Raw genomic sequence first — 20,624 nt, 5'->3', positions numbered from 1 at the left:
GTATTTTTATCCCCCCAATATTGCGGACCACCTGCAGTACCCAGCGATAACCACTGATCTAGATATTTCATCTTGTTTCAGGAACATTACTGGTTAGTTACATTTATCCATCTTCCTAGAACCAGTACACTATTTTAGAACTTTGTATTCACTTGTTTTGAAGCCTACGATGAACCCCTATTCCCCATATAGTGCACATGTGGCCCTGGTCAAAAGTAGTACATTATATAGGGAATGGTGCCATTCTCTGTCTCTCTCTTCCCCTTAACTAGTGAGAAAGAGGAAGAGGAGAAAGAGGAAGGGCATGAAGACGCTACAGAACTGGTCTGTGGCCTGATCAGAGAACTCTCCTACCTAAAGTGAGTCTTCCTCTCTTTTCCCTCCTCTCCCTCCATCCTTCTACTTCTTCACCACTTTCTCCTAGTGATGACCTTTGACCTAATGAACTTTAGAAGTCAGCCTGATCCGCCCCACAGATCTCTGAGCTCTGATTGGCTAGATGGCTGTCTGCTCAGATGGACACATAGATTAGGATCTCTCCTCCTTAGTTAACACAGGAGAGGAGGAGAACAGGGGATGAGGTCCTAACCTTAGTTAACACAGGAGAGGAGGAGAACAGGGGATGAGGTCCTAACCTTAGTTAACACAGGAGAGGAGGAGAACAGGGGATGAGGTCCTAACCTTAGTTAACACAAGAGAGGAGGAGAACAGGGGATGAGGTCCTAAACTCTCCAAGCTCTCCTCCATCTCTTCTCTCTCTCAATTCAATGTTTCAAGTGAAATAAAAAATGAACAGTAAACATTACACAACGTTTCAAAAGAATAAATACATTTCAAATGTCACATGATCTATTCTAATGAAATGTGTACATAAAAGGTATTAAAAATGACTGTAAAACCACAACGAGGACATGGACCTATCAAGTAAGTGTTCATCAATCGTCGGGTACAGTGCAAGAAAAAGCATCAGAGTAATTTGAAGTAGCGGCATAAACTCATGTCCACATTTACAACATAACACGCACAGGGATTTATTATTTAACTAGGCATGTCAGTTAAGAACAAATTCTAATTTACAATGACGGCCTAGGAACAGTGGAGCCTTGTTCAGGAGTAGAATGACAGATTTATACCTTGTCAGCTCGGGGATTCGAACTTGCAACCTCTCGGTTACTAGCCCAACGCTCAAAACACTAGGTATGTGGCACTGTAGCACAGTGCGCAGCCTCTGCATTTATAGCTACCATTCGGAAGAGGGCGTAAAAGCGCCTGGCTCACTTTATTTTGTGGCTGGTAGTTGGCATGGATCAATTTGTTGCGTAAATTGCGACCTCTCCTATATACAATATGTGGTGGGTTCTTAAATTCAGCTGGCAGAGCTGGGTCCGATGATAAAACATGTCAATGTGTGTCTTGAGAGCATCTCCCACTTTGCGCGAGTTCAAAGTATATGTGGTGGTGAACATTACAGTGTTCTTTAGCTAGTGGGTCAATTTTGTAGTACTCCATCTCGTGTTTTCCCCATCGCCAAATCAAGCTCCATCCACACATTGCGGAGAGTAGCGGCTTCTTAGAGCCCTATTGCGCACCGCTTCTTTTTCTAGATTGTCCGGAGTGGAGTGGCATATACGGCGCAGACTGAAAAACGAGCTTCTTGGAAGTCCTCTTTTTAAACCGCTCGGCGTGGAAGCTGTTCACCTGTATTAGAGTATTTCTGTCCGTTTCTTTTCTATACAGAGTTGTAAACAGGGTCCCATTTGATTTCTCAATCCACATATCGAGGTAATGAACACGTTTAGTGTCACATTCCGTAGTGACTTTGAGATTGGGGTCAGTGTCATTGAGTAATGCCATACCAGTCTGACTGACGGCTCTTCTCCCGTTACCTTCAGATTTTGTGGCATAGAGAAAGTCAAGATATCAGACAGAGGAGGTGATATAAATAATACTCTTTGTAAAAGAGAATGTTTCGGGATTTTCACCCTCCAGACATTATTGCCTAAAGGTCTTAATTAATAATGAAATGCCCGTGCATGTTATGCTGTAAATGTGAACATGAGTTAATGTCTCCACTTCATATTACTCTGACGCTTTTTCTTGCACAGTACGCGATGATTTATAAAAACTTACTTGATGGGTCATGTCATCGTTGTGGTTTTACAGTATCGTTTAATACTTTATATACACACCTTATAAGAATACTTATGAAATGCACATTGTTATATGTGGTAACATACGCTTGTGTTCCCTGTACTCCAACCCCATTCGATGCATTGAACGGATGTGGGCGGAGCAATGTCTACATACGGGTGCAAATTAAAACCAGCTCTGAGCAAGGTCTCGAGGCCGATGCTTAAAGCTTAATGAAGAGCAGTGGCACGTTTATTACGTTTTCTCATCTTATTCAACTGTTACCAGGCATCTGCAACAAAGATAGCTCAGATGTTCCATTGCCTTTGGAATAACTAACCAGTCTAAAAAGATTCCCAGCATAAAGATCACCTTCACCACTAAGATCTAAAGTCTACCTGTAGACAATGCCCTATATAGTGCACTACTTTAGACCACAGCCCTATATAGTGCACTACTTTAGACCACAGCCCTATATAGTGCACTACTTTAGACCACAGGCCTATACAGTGCACTACTTTATACCACAGCCCTATATAGTGCACTACTTTAGACCACAGTCCTATATAGTGCACTACTTTAGACCACAGACCTATATAGTGCACTACTTTATACCACAGCCCTATATAGTGCACTACTTTAGACCACAGTCCTATATAGTGCACTACTTTAGACCACATACCTATATAGTGCACTACTTTTCACCACAGCCCAATGGCCCCTGATCAAAAGTAGGGCACTATTTAGGAATAAGAATGCCATTTGGGACACATACATGATGTGCAGACACCTTTTTAGGGACACCTCGCTGATAATTAAGACACACAGGAGTAGCCAGTGCAGATTTTATTGTTATTATTATAGAAGACATGCATAATAATAAACAAACATACTATTCAACATAAGGTTCTTTAAAGTGAGATTAGACTTCACATTAAAAGTCCTGTACAGCCAATGTAAGATGCAGAGGTTGAAAAGTCAAATTTAAAATAAAAAAAATTAACACTTCTAGATGTATTAAAGTAATTAAAATACAAGTATAACAGTTTAAAATAGTAGCTAGCATGGTAAATGAGACATACAAAGTAGCTCTGCACACCACGTCATAAACTAGCAGTTGTCTTGGCAATGGTAATGTTCTAATACATGTTATTTTAGGCCTGTAGACTAGCAGATGTACAGGTAGATTAGAGCATGTCGTTTAAAAGTCAGGAAAACAAGTCTCAAAACAAGAAAACAGTTCCGTTTTTTCCTCCCCAAAGTAGCAGGGAGAAACGTGGATAAACGTCTGATTCTGCAGTGAGAGTTTGTTGATAAGGGCGGTTCAGTAGGCGACACAGTAATAGAGGTTGGGAGGTTTTACAAAATCTCACACCAACATGTAAAGAAGCAGTTCGTTTGGTCACAGACAGACAGAGACATTTACACTTTAAAGGAAAAAAAAACAACCAAAATGTGTTGTAAAGAACAAGTGCACGGGCATGCAAATAATCACAAACCACACGTCATAAATACATAGAGATAAGCGACAATAGTTGAACACACACGAGAAAAAGTAAAGGAAATAAATAAAATCACACGACTAACAGGCTATTACACAGTCTACAAACTAGTCAGCCTGTTCCAAACGACTTCTAAGCTAAATATCCTCTCGTAAATCCTCTTACAACTGTCCGCATCCAGTGTGTTAGAGACGCTAAAGGAAGTCGCCAACACAACAGCAGTCTCTTCAGCGCTTCTCTAGCTCTGGTTCTCTAGCTCATCTCCCAACAACAAGTTGACTATGTTAGTAGGTCTAGAGGGTAGCGCAGTAACGGCCTGGACCAGAGCTAGCGCTTCTATCACTTGACATAGACCGACCTGTAGGTGGTTTCCACCCGGGGACAGAAGCGCTTGGTGTGGGCTTGAGCCCCGGTGGCCCCGCAGAGAGGGCAGATATACTGCCGCAGGTACGGGCACACCACGTCCCCATCCTGGTCCTTGAGACTGTGGGACTCAAACACAGACTCAGACTCCCCGTTGTGTTTGCAGAAGCTGCAGAACTTGCGCTCAGGCGATGGCACCTCCTCCGGCGTCTTGGAGCGGGTCGCCTTCTTTCTCTCCCTCTGGCCCCGGGTGCCCACGGAGGGTCTGGACGCTGCTGTAGGGGGCTCGGGACCCTTGGTGCTGCTCGGACGTAAAGCAGCGTCTTTATGCAAAAGGACGATTTCGGAATCCAGGGGATCCATTTCGTGCCGTAGGGGTGTTGTCGCCACAGGTGTTATCGGTGACAGCAAGGCTCGCGGCAGAAACTCTTCAAATTCCACCATGGTCGAGCATATCCCGGAGTCATGACCCTCAACGGTTGACGGTTCTGAAGTGAAGTTTCCTAACTGCATCTCCCGCACTAGGTCAGCCAGCTTCATGTAGTCCCGCCACGGTTGGAATCTCCTGTTTTCGGACTCCATGTAACGCGGTAGGTCTATGAGTTGACAAATCATAGCGTTCATTCTCACACTTGTATTTTTTATATCCCAACAGACTAGTGTCTGATAACAATCAGAATGTGCCAGAATAAAGAACGCGGTGTCTAAACTTCTGAACAGTGCTATGTGTTCAATTAATTGACAACTCGACTGAAGGCTTGACAACATGCATCTTTGGGCTTGTCCGTGTTTTGGAAAGCAGCCAATCAGATGGTGTCGTGCGCGAGCAGTGCGGAGTCCGTGGCACGCGACAACAGCCAATCAAATGGTTTCAAACTGACAACTGCTAAATTGGTCATTTTAGAAGATCAACTATTTGGGATACAATTTTACTCAATATTAGAAAACTTAAAATATAAGTGTTGAATCTATTCTAGGGTCTAAATTGATAGGACTTCTAATTCTTAGTTATAGGGAGCTGTTTGATAATAGCCTATTTTAATAACAAAATATCACTGAGCGGGTCGTCTTCTTTCTCTGTTAAAATTCAAAACTGCGTCGACTTCCTTGCTGTTCACTACTACCACCATTAAGTTAACGTAACATTTCTCCTGGCTCATGGAGTCAATTCAGTAATCATTAGTAGAGAAGGTACGTGTCAAACAATTAATCTTTATTAATCACATTGAAAAACGATTTCATAAAACACAACAGAAACGACAAAGGAACAACATACACCTGAAACAGACAATATTATAAAACATACAATGGAAACTACATAAACAGCAATCCTACTGAAATGACCAGTCCAGGCGAGTACCAGGGGGGGCGACCTGGAGCCTCTCTGCCCCCACATCCCAGCACTCTGACTGGGCATCACTCTCACTGGACCTGCGGAGTTCGAGGGACGGGGGCGGGGTAATGGCAGAATTTATATATATCACAAACACACACACACACACACACACCACAACAAAAATCCATCTGTAATCATATAAGATCAATCTTATTGAAGAAAGAGGACAAAGACTGGATGGATTTAACAGTTTAGTAACTAGATCTACATCTTAAATGACACCCCATTCCCTATATAGTGGCCTACTTCTGACCAGGCCCTGGTCAATAACAGAGCACCAAATAGGGAATAGGGGGCCATTTGGAACAGAGCCAGGACATGTCTGGGCCTGACCTGCAGCTGTAGGGCAGTTGGAGGGCAGAGTAGAGCTCTGGGGTGCTGGGCGTGTGAACTTTGACCCTGCCATGAACCTGCAGAGACCCCGATGACCCTAACCAGGGCATGATCCCAGACTCGGCAGAGGAGGGCGTGGCCAGCCGGCAGCCGGACAAGATCATGTGATCAGAATCTGAGAGATCTGCGAGTGCAAACAGGAATCCCCTGAAGTGACTAAAATACGATGCTATAGTAAAACCTGTTAGTAAAGCAATAACTATAGTTGTAACCAAACTAGTAAAGCTTTTGCAAATATCTAGCAGTATGTAGTGTTCATTGTTGATTATAAACTGGGTAGTTGGAGCCTAAATACTGATTGGCTGAAAGCCATGGTATATCAGACATGTATCATGGGTATGACAAAAACAAAGTAAAATTTACATTGGTAACCAGTTTATAATAGCAATAAGGCACCTCAGGGGTTTGTGGTATATGGCCAATATTTAAAATTTAACTAGGCAAGTCAGATAAGAACAAATTCTTATTTACAATGGACGGCCTACCCCGGCCAAACCCGGACGATGCTGGGCCAATTGTGCGCCGTCCTATGGGACTCCCAATCACGGCCGGTTGTGATACAGCCTGGAATCAAACCAGGGTGTCTGTAGTGACGCATCAGCACTGAGATGCAGTGCCTTAGACTGCTGCGCCACTCGGGAATCCCCAATAAACACTACATGACAAAAGTATGTGGACACCCCTTCAAATTAGTAGCTTCGGCTTTTTCAGCCACGTTCGTTGCTGACAGGTGTATAAAATCGAGCACACAGCCATGCAATCTTCATAGACAAACATTGGAGGTAGAATGGCCTGACTGACTTTCAACATGGCTGCCTTTCCAACAAGTCAGTTCATCACATTTCTGCCATGCTAGAGCTGCTCCTGTCAACTAAGTGCTGTTATTGTGAAGTGGAAACATCTAGGAGCAACAACGGCTCAGCTGCAAAGTGGTAGGCCACGCAAGCTCACAGAACGGGACCACCGAGTCCGGGACTACGGGACTACGTGCCTCCCGCTGAGGCACGTAGCGAGTAAAAATAGTCTGTCCTTGGTTGCAACAGTCACTAACGAGTTCCAAACTGCCTCTAGAAGCAATATCAACACAATACCTGTTCGTCGGGAGCTTCATGAAGTGGGTTTCCATGGCCGAGCAGCCGCACACAAGCTTAGGATCACCATACACAATGCCAAGCGTCGGCTGGAGTGGTGTAAAGCTCACTGCCATTCGACTCTGGAGAAGTGGAAACGCGTTCTCTAGAGTGATGAATCACGCTTCACCATCTGGCAGTCAGACGGACAAATCTGGGTTTGGAGGATGACAGGAGAACGCTACCAGCCCCAATGTATAAGGCCAACTGTAAAGTTTGGTGGTGGAGGAATAATGTTCTGGGGCTGTTTTTCATGGTTCGGGCTAGGCGCCTTAGTTCCAGTGAAGGGAAATCTTAATGCTACAGCATACAATGACATTCTAGACAATTCTTCGCTTCCAACTTTGTGGCAACAGTTTGGGGAAGGCCCTTTCCTGTTTCAGCATGACAATTTCCCCATGCACAAAGTAAGGTCCATACAGAAATGGTTTGCCGAGATCGGTGTGGAAGAACTTGACTGGCCTGCTCAGAGCCCTGACCTCAACCCCATCGAACACCTTAGGGAAAATTTGGAACGCCGACTGTGAGCCAGGCCTAATTGTCCAACAGAGCCCGACCTCACTAATGTGCTCGTGGGTGAATGGAAGCAAGTCCCTGCAGCGATGTTCCAACATCTAGTGGAAAGCCTTCCCAGAAGAGTGGAGTCTGTTATAGCAGCGAAGGAGGGACCAACTCCATATTAATATCCCTAATTTTGGAATGAGATGTTTGACCAACAGGTGTTCACATACAACTGGTCATGTATATACAGTAGATGTATAGAACAAGATTTCTGCTGACTCACTGAGGACGGTGCTCTCTCTCCTGTTGTGATGCTGCAACGGAGAGTCAAATAGATACTGCTGCTTCACCACACAGGCCCTCTGCTGCTCAAAGTCACGTCTCTACACACACACAGCAGTATTTAAAAAAATGTATTACAAGCATTTCGCTACACTAGCAATAACATCTGCTAACCATGTGTATGTGACCAATAACATCTGCTAACCATGTGTATGTGACCAATAACATCTGCTAACCATGTGTATGTGACCAATAACATCTGCTAACCATGTGTATGTGACCAATAAACATCTGCTAACCATGTGTATGTGACCAATAACATCTGAATTGATTTGAGACACTAAGTACGTAATAAAATAACCACAGTCAAACACTTCACTAAGAGGGGGTTGGGTTAAATGCAGAAGACACATTTCAGGTGAATGCATTCAGTTGTACAACTGACCAGGTATCCCCCTTTCCCTAACCACCCATCCCTCTAGTCTTTCTTTCAATCCAAGGAGACCGGTTTCACTCCCTCCCCCTTCCTGTCTCTCCCGTCCCTCACCTCGTGGCCCAATCGGATGGCGGCGTCGGTGAAGGCCCGTCTCTCCCTATGGAAGGTCCGCTTCTGGTGTTCTAGCTCCGCCCAGCTGTCCTGAAGCCGCTCCCACTCTTCCAGGAAGTAGCAGTCTGTCAGAGCATCCGGGACCGGAGTGATCACACTGTCCTGGGGAGGGGGAGATGACATGGAGAAATGGGGAGGGAAGGTAGAGATGGAGGAGAGGAGAAAGAGAGGGGCGTGGGGAGAGAGAGGGCTTGGAAGAAGGTGGATGACATGGAGAAATGGGGAGGGAAGGTAGAGATGGAGGAGAGGAGAAAGAGAGGGGCGTGGGGAGAGAGAGGGCATGGAAGAAGGTGGATGACATGGAGAAATGGGGAGGGAAGGTAGAGATGGAGGAGAGGAGAAAGAGAGGGGCGTGGGGAGAGAGAGGCTTGGAAGAAGGTGGATGACATGGAGAACCGGAGAGAAAGATGACTAAGTAACTTTGTCCAAAAGTTCAAAGCTTGCCTTAGCTGCCAAGTTAATGCCTAGACCAGCTCAGCGGATTAACATTCCTGTGTTTCACAGGTTTGAACCCAGCTGGTCACATACTTGTGTGTTTCTATGAACGCCAGTGTGTGTCGCTTTCTTCAGTGACTAGCCGTAACATTGTAGCGCGTGTCGGTTTCTTTAGTAACGAGCCGTAACATTGTAGCGTGTCGCTTTCTTCAGTAACGAGCCGTAACATTGTAGCGCGTGTCGGTTTCTTTAGTAACGAGCCGTAACATTGTACCGTGTCGGTTTCTTTAGTAACGAGCCGTAACATTGTACCGTGTGTCGCTTTCTTCAGTAACGTGCCGTAACATTGTAGCGTTCCGGTTTCTTTAGTAACGAGCCGTAACATTGTAGCGTGTCGGTTTCTTTAGTAACGAGCCGTAACATTGTACCGTGTCGGTTTCTTTAGTAACGAGCCGTAACATTGTAGCGCGTGTCGCTTTCTTCAGTAACGTGCCGTAACATTGTAGCGTGTCGCTTTCTTCAGTAACGAGCCGTAACATTGTAGCGCGTGTCGGTTTCTTTAGTAACGAGCCGTAACATTGTAGCGTGTCGGTTTCTTTAGTAACGAGCCGTAACATTGTACCGTGTGTCGCTTTCTTCAGTAACGTGCCGTAACATTGTAGCGTGTCGGTTTCTTTAGTAACGAGCCGTAACATTGTAGCGGGTGTCGGTTTCTTTAGTAACGAGCCGTAACATTGTAGCGCGTGTCGGTTTCTTTAGTAACGAGCCGTAACATTGTAGCGTGTCGGTTTCTTTAGTAACGAGCCGTAACATTGTAGCGCGTGTCGGTTTCTTTAGTAACGAGCCATAACATTGTAGCGTGTGTCGGTTTCTTCAGTAACTAGCCATAACTTTGTAGCGCGTGTCGGTTTCTTCAGTAACGAGCCGTAACATTGTAGCGCGTGTCGGTTTCTTCAGTAACGAGCCGTAACATTGTACCGTGTGTCGCTTTCTTCAGTAACGAGCCGTAACATTGTACCGTGTCGGTTTCTTTAGTAACGAGCCGTAACATTGTAGCGTGTCGGTTTCTTTAGTAACGAGCCGTAACATTGTAGCGCGTGTCGGTTTCTTTAGTAATGAGCCGTAACATTGTAGCGCGTGTCGGTTTCTTTAGTAACGAGCCGTAACATTGTAGCACGTGTCGGTTTCTTTAGTAATGAGCCGTAACATTGTAGCGTGTCGGTTTCTTCAGTAACTAGCCGAAACATTGTAGCGTGTGTCGGTTTCTTTAGTAACGAGCCATAACATTGTAGCGCGTGTCGGTTTCTTTAGTAACGAGCGGTAACATTGTAGCGTGTCGGTTTCTTTAGTAACGAGCCATAACATTGTAGCGTGTGTCGGTTTCTTTAGTAACGAGCCGTAACATTGTAGCGCGTGTCGGTTTCTTTAGTAACGAGCGGTAACATTGTAGCGTGTCGGTTTCTTTAGTAACGAGCCGTAACATTGTAGCGTGTCGGTTTCTTTAGTAACGAGCCGTAACATTGTTGCGGGTGTCGGTTTCTTTAGTAACGAGCCGTAACATTGTAGTCTGTGTCGGTTTCTTTAGTAACGAGCCGTAACATTGTAGCGCGTGTCGGTTTCTTTAGTAACGAGCCGTAACATTGTAGCGTGTCGGTTTCTTTAGTAACGAGCCGTAACATTGTAGCGTGTCGGTTTCTTTAGTAACGAGCCGTAACATTGTAGCGTGTCGGTTTCTTTAGTAACGAGCCGTAACATTGTTGCGGGTGTCGGTTTCTTTAGTAACGAGCCGTAACATTGTAGCGTGTCGGTTTCTTTAGTAACGAGCCGTAACATTGTAGCGCGTGTCGGTTTCTTTAGTAACGAGCCGTAACATTGTAGCGGGTGTCGGTTTCTTTAGTAACGAGCCGTAACATTGTAGCACTGTCGGTTTCTTTAGTAACGTGCCGTAACATTGTTGCGGGTGTAGTCCACCTGTAATAGATGCTGCTGCAGTTTGACCAACTGTTGACTCTGATCCAACTCTGTCTCTAGTTGGGCCAAGAGCTTATCCTGGTCAGTCCCCACAGCCACGTGACCTAAACACACAAAAACCACTGAATATTTCTTTAGTCATAAACAAATTCATGTTTATCTCATACAAGTCGCTGTGTGCTTCCGAAATGGCCCTATGTTCATAAGTGGTGCACTACATAAGGAATACGGTGCCATTTCGTGCTTCATCCCCTCTCACCCTGACTCAGGAGGTCCCGTAGTCTCCTCTGCACACTCTTCCATCCCTGGACCACACCCCCTGTCACATGTTCGCCCAGGGACTCCTCTGACTGGACCAGCATCTTGGCGTTGTCTGGGTCCTCTTCCTGGTCACCCACAGTGTCCAATAGGGTCTGTGGGAAAAGTGACAAAGTAGTAGCTTTCGGGCCAATCCTCTCAATCATACCCAGGGTTGGGTTCAGTTGCCAAATGTTGCAGATAGAAATGCCATGAATAGAGCTGACATGACTCCTTATTCTATGTATCGAGAGGCATGTTAGTTCTACATAACATGTTTATAGCTGAACGTTCCAAAATGTTGTCTCCTGCTGACCGTGCCCAAGTTCCAGTTCCCATCCGTAGTCCCTTCCTCCACCCCAAGACCCTGTCCCTTCCTCCCACCCCAAGACCCTGTCCCTTCCCCCACCCCAAGACCCTGTCCCTTCCTCCACCCCAAGACCTTGCCCCTTCCCCCCTTCCCCCCACCCCAAGACCCTGCCCCTTCCCCCCCCCCAAGACCCTGTCCCTTCCTCCACCCCAAGACCCTGTCCCTTCCTCCCACCCCAAGACCCTGTCCCTTCCTCCCACCCCAAAACCCTGTCCCTTCCTCCCACCCCAAGACCCTGTCCCTTCCTCCACCCCAAGACCCTGTCCATTCCTCCACCCCAAAACCCTGTCCCTTCCTCCCACCCCAAAACCCTGTCCCTTCCTCCCACCACAAGACCCTGTCCCTTCCTCCACCCCAAGACCCTGTCCCTTCCCCCCACCCCAAGACCCTGTCCCCCTGTCCCTTCCTCCCACCCCAAGACCCTGTCCCTTCCTCCACCCCAAGACCCTGTCCCTTCCTCCCTTCCTCCCACCCCAAGACCCTGTCCCTTCCTCCACCCCAAGACCCTGTCCCTTCCTCCACCCCAAGACCCTGTCCCTTCCTCCCACCCCAAGACCCTGTCCCTCTGTCCCTTCCTCCCACCCCAAGACCCTGTCCCTTCCTCCCACCCCAAGACCCTGTCCCTTCCTCCCACCCCAAGACCCTGTCCCTTCCTCCCACCCCAAGACCCTGCCCCTTCCTCCCACCCCAAGACCCTGCCCCTTCCTCCCACCCCAAGACCCTGTCCCTTCCTCCCACCCCAAGACCCTGTCCCTTCCTCCCACCCCAAGACCCTGCCCCTTCCTCCCACCCCAAGACCCTGTCCCTTCCTCCCACCCCAAGACCCTGTCCCTTCCTCCCACCCCAAGACCCTGTCCCTTCCTCCCCCCCCAAGACCCTGCCCCTTCCTCCCGCCCCAAGACCCTGTCCCTTCCTCCCACCCCAAGACCCTGTCCCTTCCTCCCACCCCAAGACCCTGTCCCTTCCCCCCACCCCAAGACCCTGTCCCTTCCTCCCACCCCAAGAACCTGTCCCTTCCTCCCACCCCAAGAACCTGTCCCTTCCTCCCACCCCAAGATAGGAGCCGTCTAACCCGTTCCCTGTCTGCTCTGAGCTATAGGAGCCGTCTAACCCGTTCCCTGTCTGCTCTGAGCTATAGGAGCCGTCTAACCCGTTCCCTGTCTGCTCTGAGCTATAGGATCCGTCTAACCCGTTCCCTGTCTGCTCTGAGCTATAGGATCCGTCTAACCCGTTCCGTGTCTGCTCTGAGCTATAGGAGCCGTCTAACCCGTTCCGTGTCTGCTCTGAGCTATAGGAGCCGTCTAACCCGTTCCCTGTCTGCTCTGAGCTATAGGAGCCGTCTAACCCGTTCCGTGTCTGCTCTGAGCTATAGGAGCCGTCTAACCCGTTCCGTGTCTGCTCTGAGCTATAGGAGCCGTCTAAAGCCCGTTCCCTGTCTGCTCTGAGCTATAGGAGCCGTCTAACCCGTTCCCTGTCTGCTCTGAGCTATAGGAGCCGTCTAACCCGTTCCGTGTCTGCTCTGAGCTATAGGAGCCGTCTAACCCGTTCCCTGTCTGCTCTGAGCTATAGGAGCCGTCTAACCCGTTCCCTGTCTGCTCTGAGCTATAGGAGCCGTCTAACCCGTTCCGTGTCTGCTCTGAGCTATAGGAGCCGTCTAACCCGTTCCCTGTCTGCTCTGAGCTATAGGAGCCGTCTAACCCGTTCCGTGTCTGCTCTGAGCTATAGGAGCCGTCTAACCCGTTCCGTGTCTGCTCTGAGCTATAGGAGCCGTCTAACCCGTTCCCTGTCTGCTCTGAGCTATAGGAGCCGTCTAACCCGTTCCCTGTCTGCTCTGAGCTATAGGAGCCGTCTAACCCGTTCCGTGTCTGCTCTGAGCTATAGGAGCCGTCTAACCCGTTCCATGTCTGCTCTGAGCGCGTGCAGTAGCGTGGTGAGTTTGTGTCGGAGCTTCATGGCCTCCCTTAACTCCGCCTCTCGCCGCTCCAGCATCACACGTAGCGCTGCCTCCTCCTTCCTGGGGGGTTGAAGGTTAAATCAGGTGCATTAGTGCTGGGCTGGAACCTGCGTCTCAATTTCCTGGATCAGAATAGGTGATCTCTGGGGTTCCAACCGGAATCCACAGCCCCAGTAGTCAACAGTAGTGCACTATAAAGGGAATAGGGTGCCATTTTGGACTCAGGCTCTTACCTTCCGTTGGTCCTGGCTGGTCTGTCCCTCTTCACCTGACCTCTGGGCACCGGGTTCAACAGCTCCATGGCTACAGAGAGAGGGAGAGAGACAGGGATGCAGTTAAGCCCCGCCCTCTTCAACATATCCATCCAAGATGTGGCGAGGGCACTAGACCAGTCTGCAGCACCCGGCCTCACCCTACTAGAATCCAAAGTCAAACGTCAACTGTTTGCTGATGACCTAGTGCTTTTGTCACCAACGAAGGAGGGCCTACAGCAGCACCTAGATCTTCTGCACAGAGTCTGTCAGACCTGGGCCCAGACAGTAAATCTCAGTAAGACCAAAATAATGGTGTTCCAAAAATGTTCCAGTTGCCAGGCCCACAAATACAAATTCCATTTAGACACCGTTGCCCTAGAGCACACAAAAAACTATACATACCTTGGCCTAAACATCAGCGCCACAGGTAACTACCACTAAGCTATGAACGATCTGAGAGACAAGGCAAGGGCCTTCAATGCCATCAAAAGGAACTCAATTTGACATACCAATTAGGACCTGGCTAAAAATACTTGAATCAGTTATAGAACCCATTGCCTTTAATGGTTGTGAGGTCTGGGGTCCGCTGACCAACCAAGAATTCCCAAAATGGGACAAACAAAAAATTGAGATTCTGCATGCAGAATTCTGCAAAAATATCCTCTGTGTACAAAGTAGAACACCAAATACGTGCAGAGTAGAATTAGGTTGATACCCGCTAATGATCAAAATCCAGAAGAGAGCCGTTAAATTCTACAACCACCTAAAAGGAAGCGATTCCCAAACCTTCCATAACAAAGCCATCACCTACAGAGAGATGAACCTGGAGAAGAGTCCCCTAAGCAAGCTGGTCCTAGGGCTCTGTTCACAAACACAAACAGACCCCACAGAGCCCCAGAACACAATTAGACCCAACAAAATCATGAGAAAACTAAAATAATTATTTCTAATATGTCAATTAATTAACAAAAAACAGAGCAAACTAGAATGCTATTTGGCCCTAAACAGAGAGTACACAGTGGCAGAATACCTGACCACTGTGACTGACCCAAACTTAAGGAAAGCTTTGACTATGTACAGACTCAGTGAGCATAGCCTTGCTATTGAGAAAGGCCGCCGTAGGCAGACCTGGCTCTCAAGAGAAAACAGGCTATGTGAACACTGCCCACAAAATGAGGTGGAAACTAAGCTGCACTTCCTAACCTCCTGCCCAATGTATGACCATATTAGAGACACATATTTCCCTCAGATTACACAGACCCATAAAGAATTTGAAAACAAACCCAATTTTTGATAAACTCCCATATCTATTGGGTGAAATACCAGTGTGCCATCACAGCAGCAAGATTTGTGACCTGTTACAACCCAGATTTAGGTATATTTATTTCATTTTTGAAATGTCTTCTTTAGTAACTTATGAGTGTAATGTTTACTGTACATTATTGTATTGTTTATCTATTTCACATGTGAACATGTTTCTCATGCCAATAAAGCCCCTTAAATTGAAATTGAATTGAGAGAGAGCGAGTCGTGTTTAGTCTGAAGTTACTTTTAAAACTTCTTAACCTCCACAGGATTGGTGGGTCCCCCTGCGGGACGGTTGAGCTAACGTAGGCTAATGCGATTAGCATGAGGTTGTAAGTAACAAGAACATTTCCCAGGACATAGACATATCTGATATTGGCAGAAAGCTTAAATTCTTGTTAATCTAACTACACTGTCCAATTTACAGTAGCTATTACAGTGAAAGAAAACCATGCTATTGAGGAGAGTGCAGTTTTGAACTGGAAAAGTTGTTAAACAAATTAGGCACATTTGGGCAGTCTTGATACAACATTTTGAACAGAAATTCAATGATTCATTGGATAAGTCAAACTTTGCACATACACTACTGCCATCTAGTGGCCAAAATCTAAATTGCACCTGGGCTGGACTAATACATTACGGCCTTTCTCTTGCATTTCAAAGATGGATTTTATTTTTTATTTTTTGTACCATTGTATTACCTTTTACCAGATCTAACGTGTTATATTCTCCTACATTCATTTCACATTTCCACAAACTGTTTTATTTCAGATGGTATCAGGAATGTGTATCCTTGCTGCAGGTCCTGAGCTATAGGCAGTTAGACTTGGGTATGTCATTTTAGGCAAAAATTGAAAAAAGGGGCGGATCCTTAAAGCCAGTAAGAAAAGGTAAAATATATTACTGTAATTTATTTATAAGGACTGAATGCTAAGGTTACCTGGGTTGCTAGCAACTTCAATTAGCACTGAGGTGTGAAGTGAGGTGTCAAAGCTCATGAGCCCAACAATGGCAGGAGAGTTTCACAGCCTCCCCCACCCAAATGCAGAGGCCTTTGAAGCCCTCTCCCTCTGTGCAGAGGTCATTACAATAGGTAGGTAGAAGGAGAGAGATAGTTCTAGCGCGGGCACTAGAACAGTCTGCAGCACCCGGCCTCACCCTACTAGAATCCGAAGTCAAATGTCTACTGTTTGCTGATGATCTGGTGCTTCTGTCACCAACCAAGGAGGGCCTACAGCAGCACCTAGATCTTCTGCACAGATTCTGTCAGACCTGGGCCCTGACAGTAAATCTCAGTAAGACCAAAATAATGGTGTTCCAAAAAAGGTCCAGTCGCCAGGACCACAAATTCCATCTAGACACCGTTGCCCTAGAGCACACAAAAAACTATACATACCTCGGCCTAAACATCAGCGCCACAGGTAACTTCCACAAAGCTGTGAACGATCTGAGAGACAAGGCAAGAAGGGCATTCTATGCCATCAAAAGGAACATAAATTTCAACATACCAATTAGGATCTGGCTAAAAATACTTGAATCAGTCATAGAGCCCATTGCCCTTTATGGTTGTGAGGTCTGGGGTCCGCTCACCAACCAAGATTTCACAAAATGGGGCAAACACCAAATTGAGACTCTGCATGCAGAATTCTGCAAAAATATCCTCCGTGTACAACGTAGAACATCAAATAATGCATGCAGAGCAGAATTAGGCCGATACCCACTAATTATCAAAATCCAGAAAAGAGCCGTTAAATTCTACAACCACCTAAAAGGAAGCGATTCCCAAACCTTCCATAACAAAGCCATCACCTACAGAGAGATGAACCTGGAGAAGAGTCCCCTAAGCAAGCTGGTCCTAGGGCTCTGTTCACAAACACAAACCACAGAGCCCCAGGACAACAGCACAATTAGACCCAACCAAATCATGAGAAAACAAAAAGATAATTACTTGACACATTGGAAAGAATTAACAAAAAAACAGAGCAAACTAGAATGCTATTTGGCCCTGAACAGAGAGTACACAGTGGCAGAATACTTGACCACTGTGACTGACCCAAACTTAAGGAAAGCTTTGACTATGTACAGACTCAGTGAGCATAGCCTTGCTATTGAGAAAGGCCGCCGTAGGCAGACATGGCTCTCAAGAGAAGACAGGCTATGTGCTCACTGCCCACAAAATGAGGTGGAAACTGAGCTGCACTTCCTAACCTCCTGCCCAATGTATGACCATATTAGAGACACATATTTCCCTCGGATTACACAGATCCACAAAGAATTCGAAAACAAATCCAATTTTGATAAACTCCCATATCTACTGGGTGAAATTCCACAGTGTGCCATCACAGCAGCAAGATTTGTGACCTGTTGTCACAAGAAAAGGGCAACCAGTGAAGAACAAACACCATTGTAAATACAACCCATATTTATGCTTATTTATTTTAACTTGTGTGCTTTAACCATTTGTACATTGTTACAACACTGTATATATATAATATGACATTTGTAATGTCTTTATTGTTTTGAAACTTCTGTATGTGTAATGTTTACTGTTAATTTGTATTGTTTGTTTCACTTTTGTGTATTGTCTACCTCACTTGCTTTGGCAATGTTAACACGTTTCCCATGCCAATAAAGCCCCTTGAATTGAATTGAAATTGAATTGATAGAATGGTGTGTGTAAGACTAGGAGAAATGGAGAGAAAGATGGAGTGGTATAGAATATGAGAGGGCACATTAAGTGTGAGAGAGATGGTTAGACAGAGATCCTTACAGGCGCCTCTCTCTCTGTGTCTCTCTGCAAGTTGGGTTAGTCTCTCCTTCAGTCTGGCGCTGTGCTGCTCTCTGCGCCTCAACTCTGACCCCTGCTGATTACACCGAGACTGCAGGCTGGAACCCTTCAGAGAGTGTGTGTGAAAGAGAGAAGAGGGAAAAGGTTATTCATCAACATGGTTGATATTTTCCATCAAACTCATGATACCTGAGACACACCTTCTCTCTCTCGCGTCTCAGTGCATCCTGTAGTCTGGCAACGTGCTGATTTCTCTCAACCAGTTGCTCCTGTGAACAAAACCCATATTTTACCAGGTAAGTTAATGGAGATCACATTCTCATTTACAGCAACGACCTGGGGAATGGAGCGGGGGGGAGCCATTTCTAAACTGGGGATGATTGGGGGCCATGATGGTATGAGGGCCAGATTGGGAATTTAGCCAGGACACCAGGGTTAACACCTCTACTCTTACGATGAGTCCCATGGGATCTTCTTGCCTTGTCTCTCAGATCGTTCACAGCTTTGTGGAAGTTACCTGTGGCGCTGATGTTTAGGCCGAGGTACATACGTGCCATCCGAAAGACAGCACATGGCAATGTCCCCTATCACTGCCCTGGGGCATTGGGATATTTTTTTTAGACCAGAGGAAAGAGTGGGTCCTATTGGTTCTCCAACACCACTTCCAGCAGCATCTGGTCTCCCATCCAGGGGCTGACCAGGACCAACATTGCTTAGCTTCAGAAGCCAGCCAGCAGTGGTATGCTGGGTGGTATGCAGGGTGGTATGCTGGGTGGTATGCAGGGTGGTATACTGCTGGCATAAGTTATTAACACAGAAAAACACACTATTCTATCACTCGCATTCTCACCTGACTGACTCAAACTCACAATGTTAATTTGTTAAGTACACACCACACGCACAAGCTTACCCCAAGGGAGGGCCCAGTCTCTGTGTGCTCGTCCCTGCCGGACCACCAGGAGGCGTGGAGAGACAGGTTACTGAGAGGAGGGCTAGGCTCCCCATGGAGGAGGTATGTGTCCTGGAGGTCTGGAGACAGAGAGAGGGAGGGGATTGGATGGTGGTATGAGGGGAGAGAGGGAGGGGGTTGGATGGTGGTATGAGTGGAGAGAGGGAGGGGGTTGGATGGTGGTATGAGTGGAGAGAGGGAGGGGATTGGATGGTGGTATGAATGGAGAGAGGGGCAGAGGTGGTAAGATACTTTTTTATTATTTAACTAGTCAAGTCAGTTAAGAACAAACAATTATTTACAATGATGGCTTACACCTGCCAAACCCAGACAACGCTTGGCCAATTGAGCACCGCCCTATAGGACTCCCAATCATTTCCGGTGAGATGAGGGAAAGAGGTATATACAGTGGACTTGGACTGAAATAGGTTCCGGTACTCATTTTGGGTGACAGTACTGTTTATATTTAGGTGCAGGAGCTCCACAATACTTCTGAGCTAATATAAGAGGAACAGGAGGTGTGTGTTAATATAAAGTTTTACCTGAGCTCTCCTGTCGTCTTCTCTGAGGTTGGGACCCTGCTGCCCGTCCCTGCCCACATCTAGAAGCCATCTGTGTTAACGTTTACTATCACGAACGGTAACTAGCTTAACAGGTATTCAGGTGTGTGTGTACTGTAGGTGTTGTGTTGGCCGTTCTACCTGAGCAGAGGTTTGCTACTTTACTGGCAGCCATCTTTAATTACCAGCTGGCAAGTGCAACCAGGTGCTAGCATTTCAGCTAATCAATAACCTCATTGATTGACATGCTCACAGCATTCTTTTTTCATACTGTTTGGTCGCGTTCCTCTGCTCAGACATTGCCGGCGTATAACAGATCTTACATGGTTCGAGCTAAGCCCCTTAGTTGCAGTGAAGGGAATTCTTAACGCTACAGAATACAATGTGTATCAGCTAACCAAGTTATAGCAATCTGGTACCCGACAGCACAGTCGATGACATAGCACGCAACCATTGGTTGATGCATGCAACATGGGCAGGGCAGTAAAGTACACGGGAGAGTGAAAAGCAGCACACTCGACCCTCCAGGAACTGAGTTAGGCACCCTGCTTTATATTCTAGGGCGTATTCAATTCTTACCCTACGAGGAGCCTGCTGGTCTTCTGTTCTACCTAATAATGAATTGCGCCCACATGGTGTCCCAGGTCTAACTCAGTCCCTGATTAGAGGGGAACCACAGAAAGAATGCAGGGGACCTGACTTCCAGGTCCAGAGTGGAGTCAGAGGGTTCTAGGGCCTACAGTCCAGGCTGCTGCCAATATACTGACTCATCTCTAGCCACTTTAATACTGAAAAGTTGATGTAATAAATGTATCACTAGCCAATTTAAACAATGCCACTTTAGATAATGTTGATATACCCTACAATTCTCATCTCATATGTATATACTGTACTCTATACTATCTCCTGCATCTTGCCTATGCCGTTCGGCCATCACTCATTCATATATTTTTTATGTACATATTATTCATTCCTTTACACTTGTGTGTATGAGGTAGTTGTTGTTAGATTACTTGTTAGATATTACTGCACGGTCGGAACTAGAAGCACAAGCATTTCGCTACACTCGCCTTAACATCTGCTAACCATGTGTATGTGACCAATAACATTTGATTTGAAAGTATCAACATACATCACCTTCTCCCTATAAAATGGATGGAGCTCATTAAATACTTAATATTGCCATGAGACAGTCCACATACATTAGAAATCTGAGATTGCACACAACTATATATTAGAATCCATACGATATATAAATTATAAAGCGGACTAGTTCTCCAGCCATGTTTAATTTGCCTCTTTGGAGGACATTCTGTTTTAACTTTTCATTTTGGGGGGAAAAGGAAGAAAACAAAGATGAAAACAAAACCATGAACATTTTAGACCATTTGACCAAACAGAAGATGTAAGGAGGGACTGAGTCTTTAGCTCAGGGAT

At 46.3% G+C, this 20,624-nt stretch overlaps 2 protein-coding genes across 2 annotated transcripts; both read right to left on the bottom strand.

The window, feature by feature from the left end:
- Positions 1 to 3,940: 3,940 nt before the first annotated feature.
- Positions 3,941 to 4,619, bottom strand: LOC120027918. Its single transcript, XM_038973015.1, has one exon. The coding sequence runs from the start codon at positions 4,617 to 4,619 to the stop codon at positions 3,972 to 3,974; it is 648 nt and encodes a 215-aa protein (XP_038828943.1). The 3' UTR covers positions 3,941 to 3,971.
- Positions 4,620 to 5,138: 519 nt separating this feature from the next.
- si:ch211-286b5.4 (afadin- and alpha-actinin-binding protein) lies at positions 5,139 to 8,768 on the bottom strand. Its single transcript, XM_038973005.1, has 4 exons — positions 8,245 to 8,768; positions 7,699 to 7,798; positions 5,725 to 5,908; positions 5,139 to 5,426 (listed from the first exon to the last, which is right to left on the bottom strand). Exons 1-4 carry the CDS (start codon positions 8,584 to 8,586, stop codon positions 5,327 to 5,329), a joined length of 726 nt encoding a protein of 241 aa, XP_038828933.1. The 5' UTR covers positions 8,587 to 8,768; the 3' UTR covers positions 5,139 to 5,326.
- Positions 8,769 to 20,624: the final 11,856 nt, after the last annotated feature.

This window comes from Salvelinus namaycush, chromosome 2 (assembly GCF_016432855.1).
Source record: "Salvelinus namaycush isolate Seneca chromosome 2, SaNama_1.0, whole genome shotgun sequence".
Lineage (NCBI taxonomy): Eukaryota > Metazoa > Chordata > Actinopteri > Salmoniformes > Salmonidae > Salvelinus > Salvelinus namaycush.
The sequence above is the reverse complement of the archived record's forward strand: the minus strand, read 5'-3'. Positions and strand labels throughout refer to the sequence as shown.

Excerpts from the sequence above, each read along its gene's own strand:
- LOC120027918 (XM_038973015.1), bottom strand. The coding sequence starts at position 4,619 with ATGAACGCTATGATTTGTCAACTCATAGACCTACCGCGTTACATGGAG.
- si:ch211-286b5.4 (XM_038973005.1), bottom strand. The coding sequence starts at position 8,586 with ATGCCCTCTCTCTCCCCACGCCCCTCTCTTTCTCCTCTCCTCCATCTC. Across the intron at positions 7,799-8,244 it reads CCATCCGATTGGGCCACGAG|AGACGTGACTTTGAGCAGCA; the intron begins GTGAGGGACGGG and ends GTGTGTGTGTAG. Across the intron at positions 5,909-7,698 it reads GAGAGAGAGCACCGTCCTCA|ATCTCTCAGATTCTGATCAC; the intron begins GTGAGTCAGCAG and ends TTGCACTCGCAG.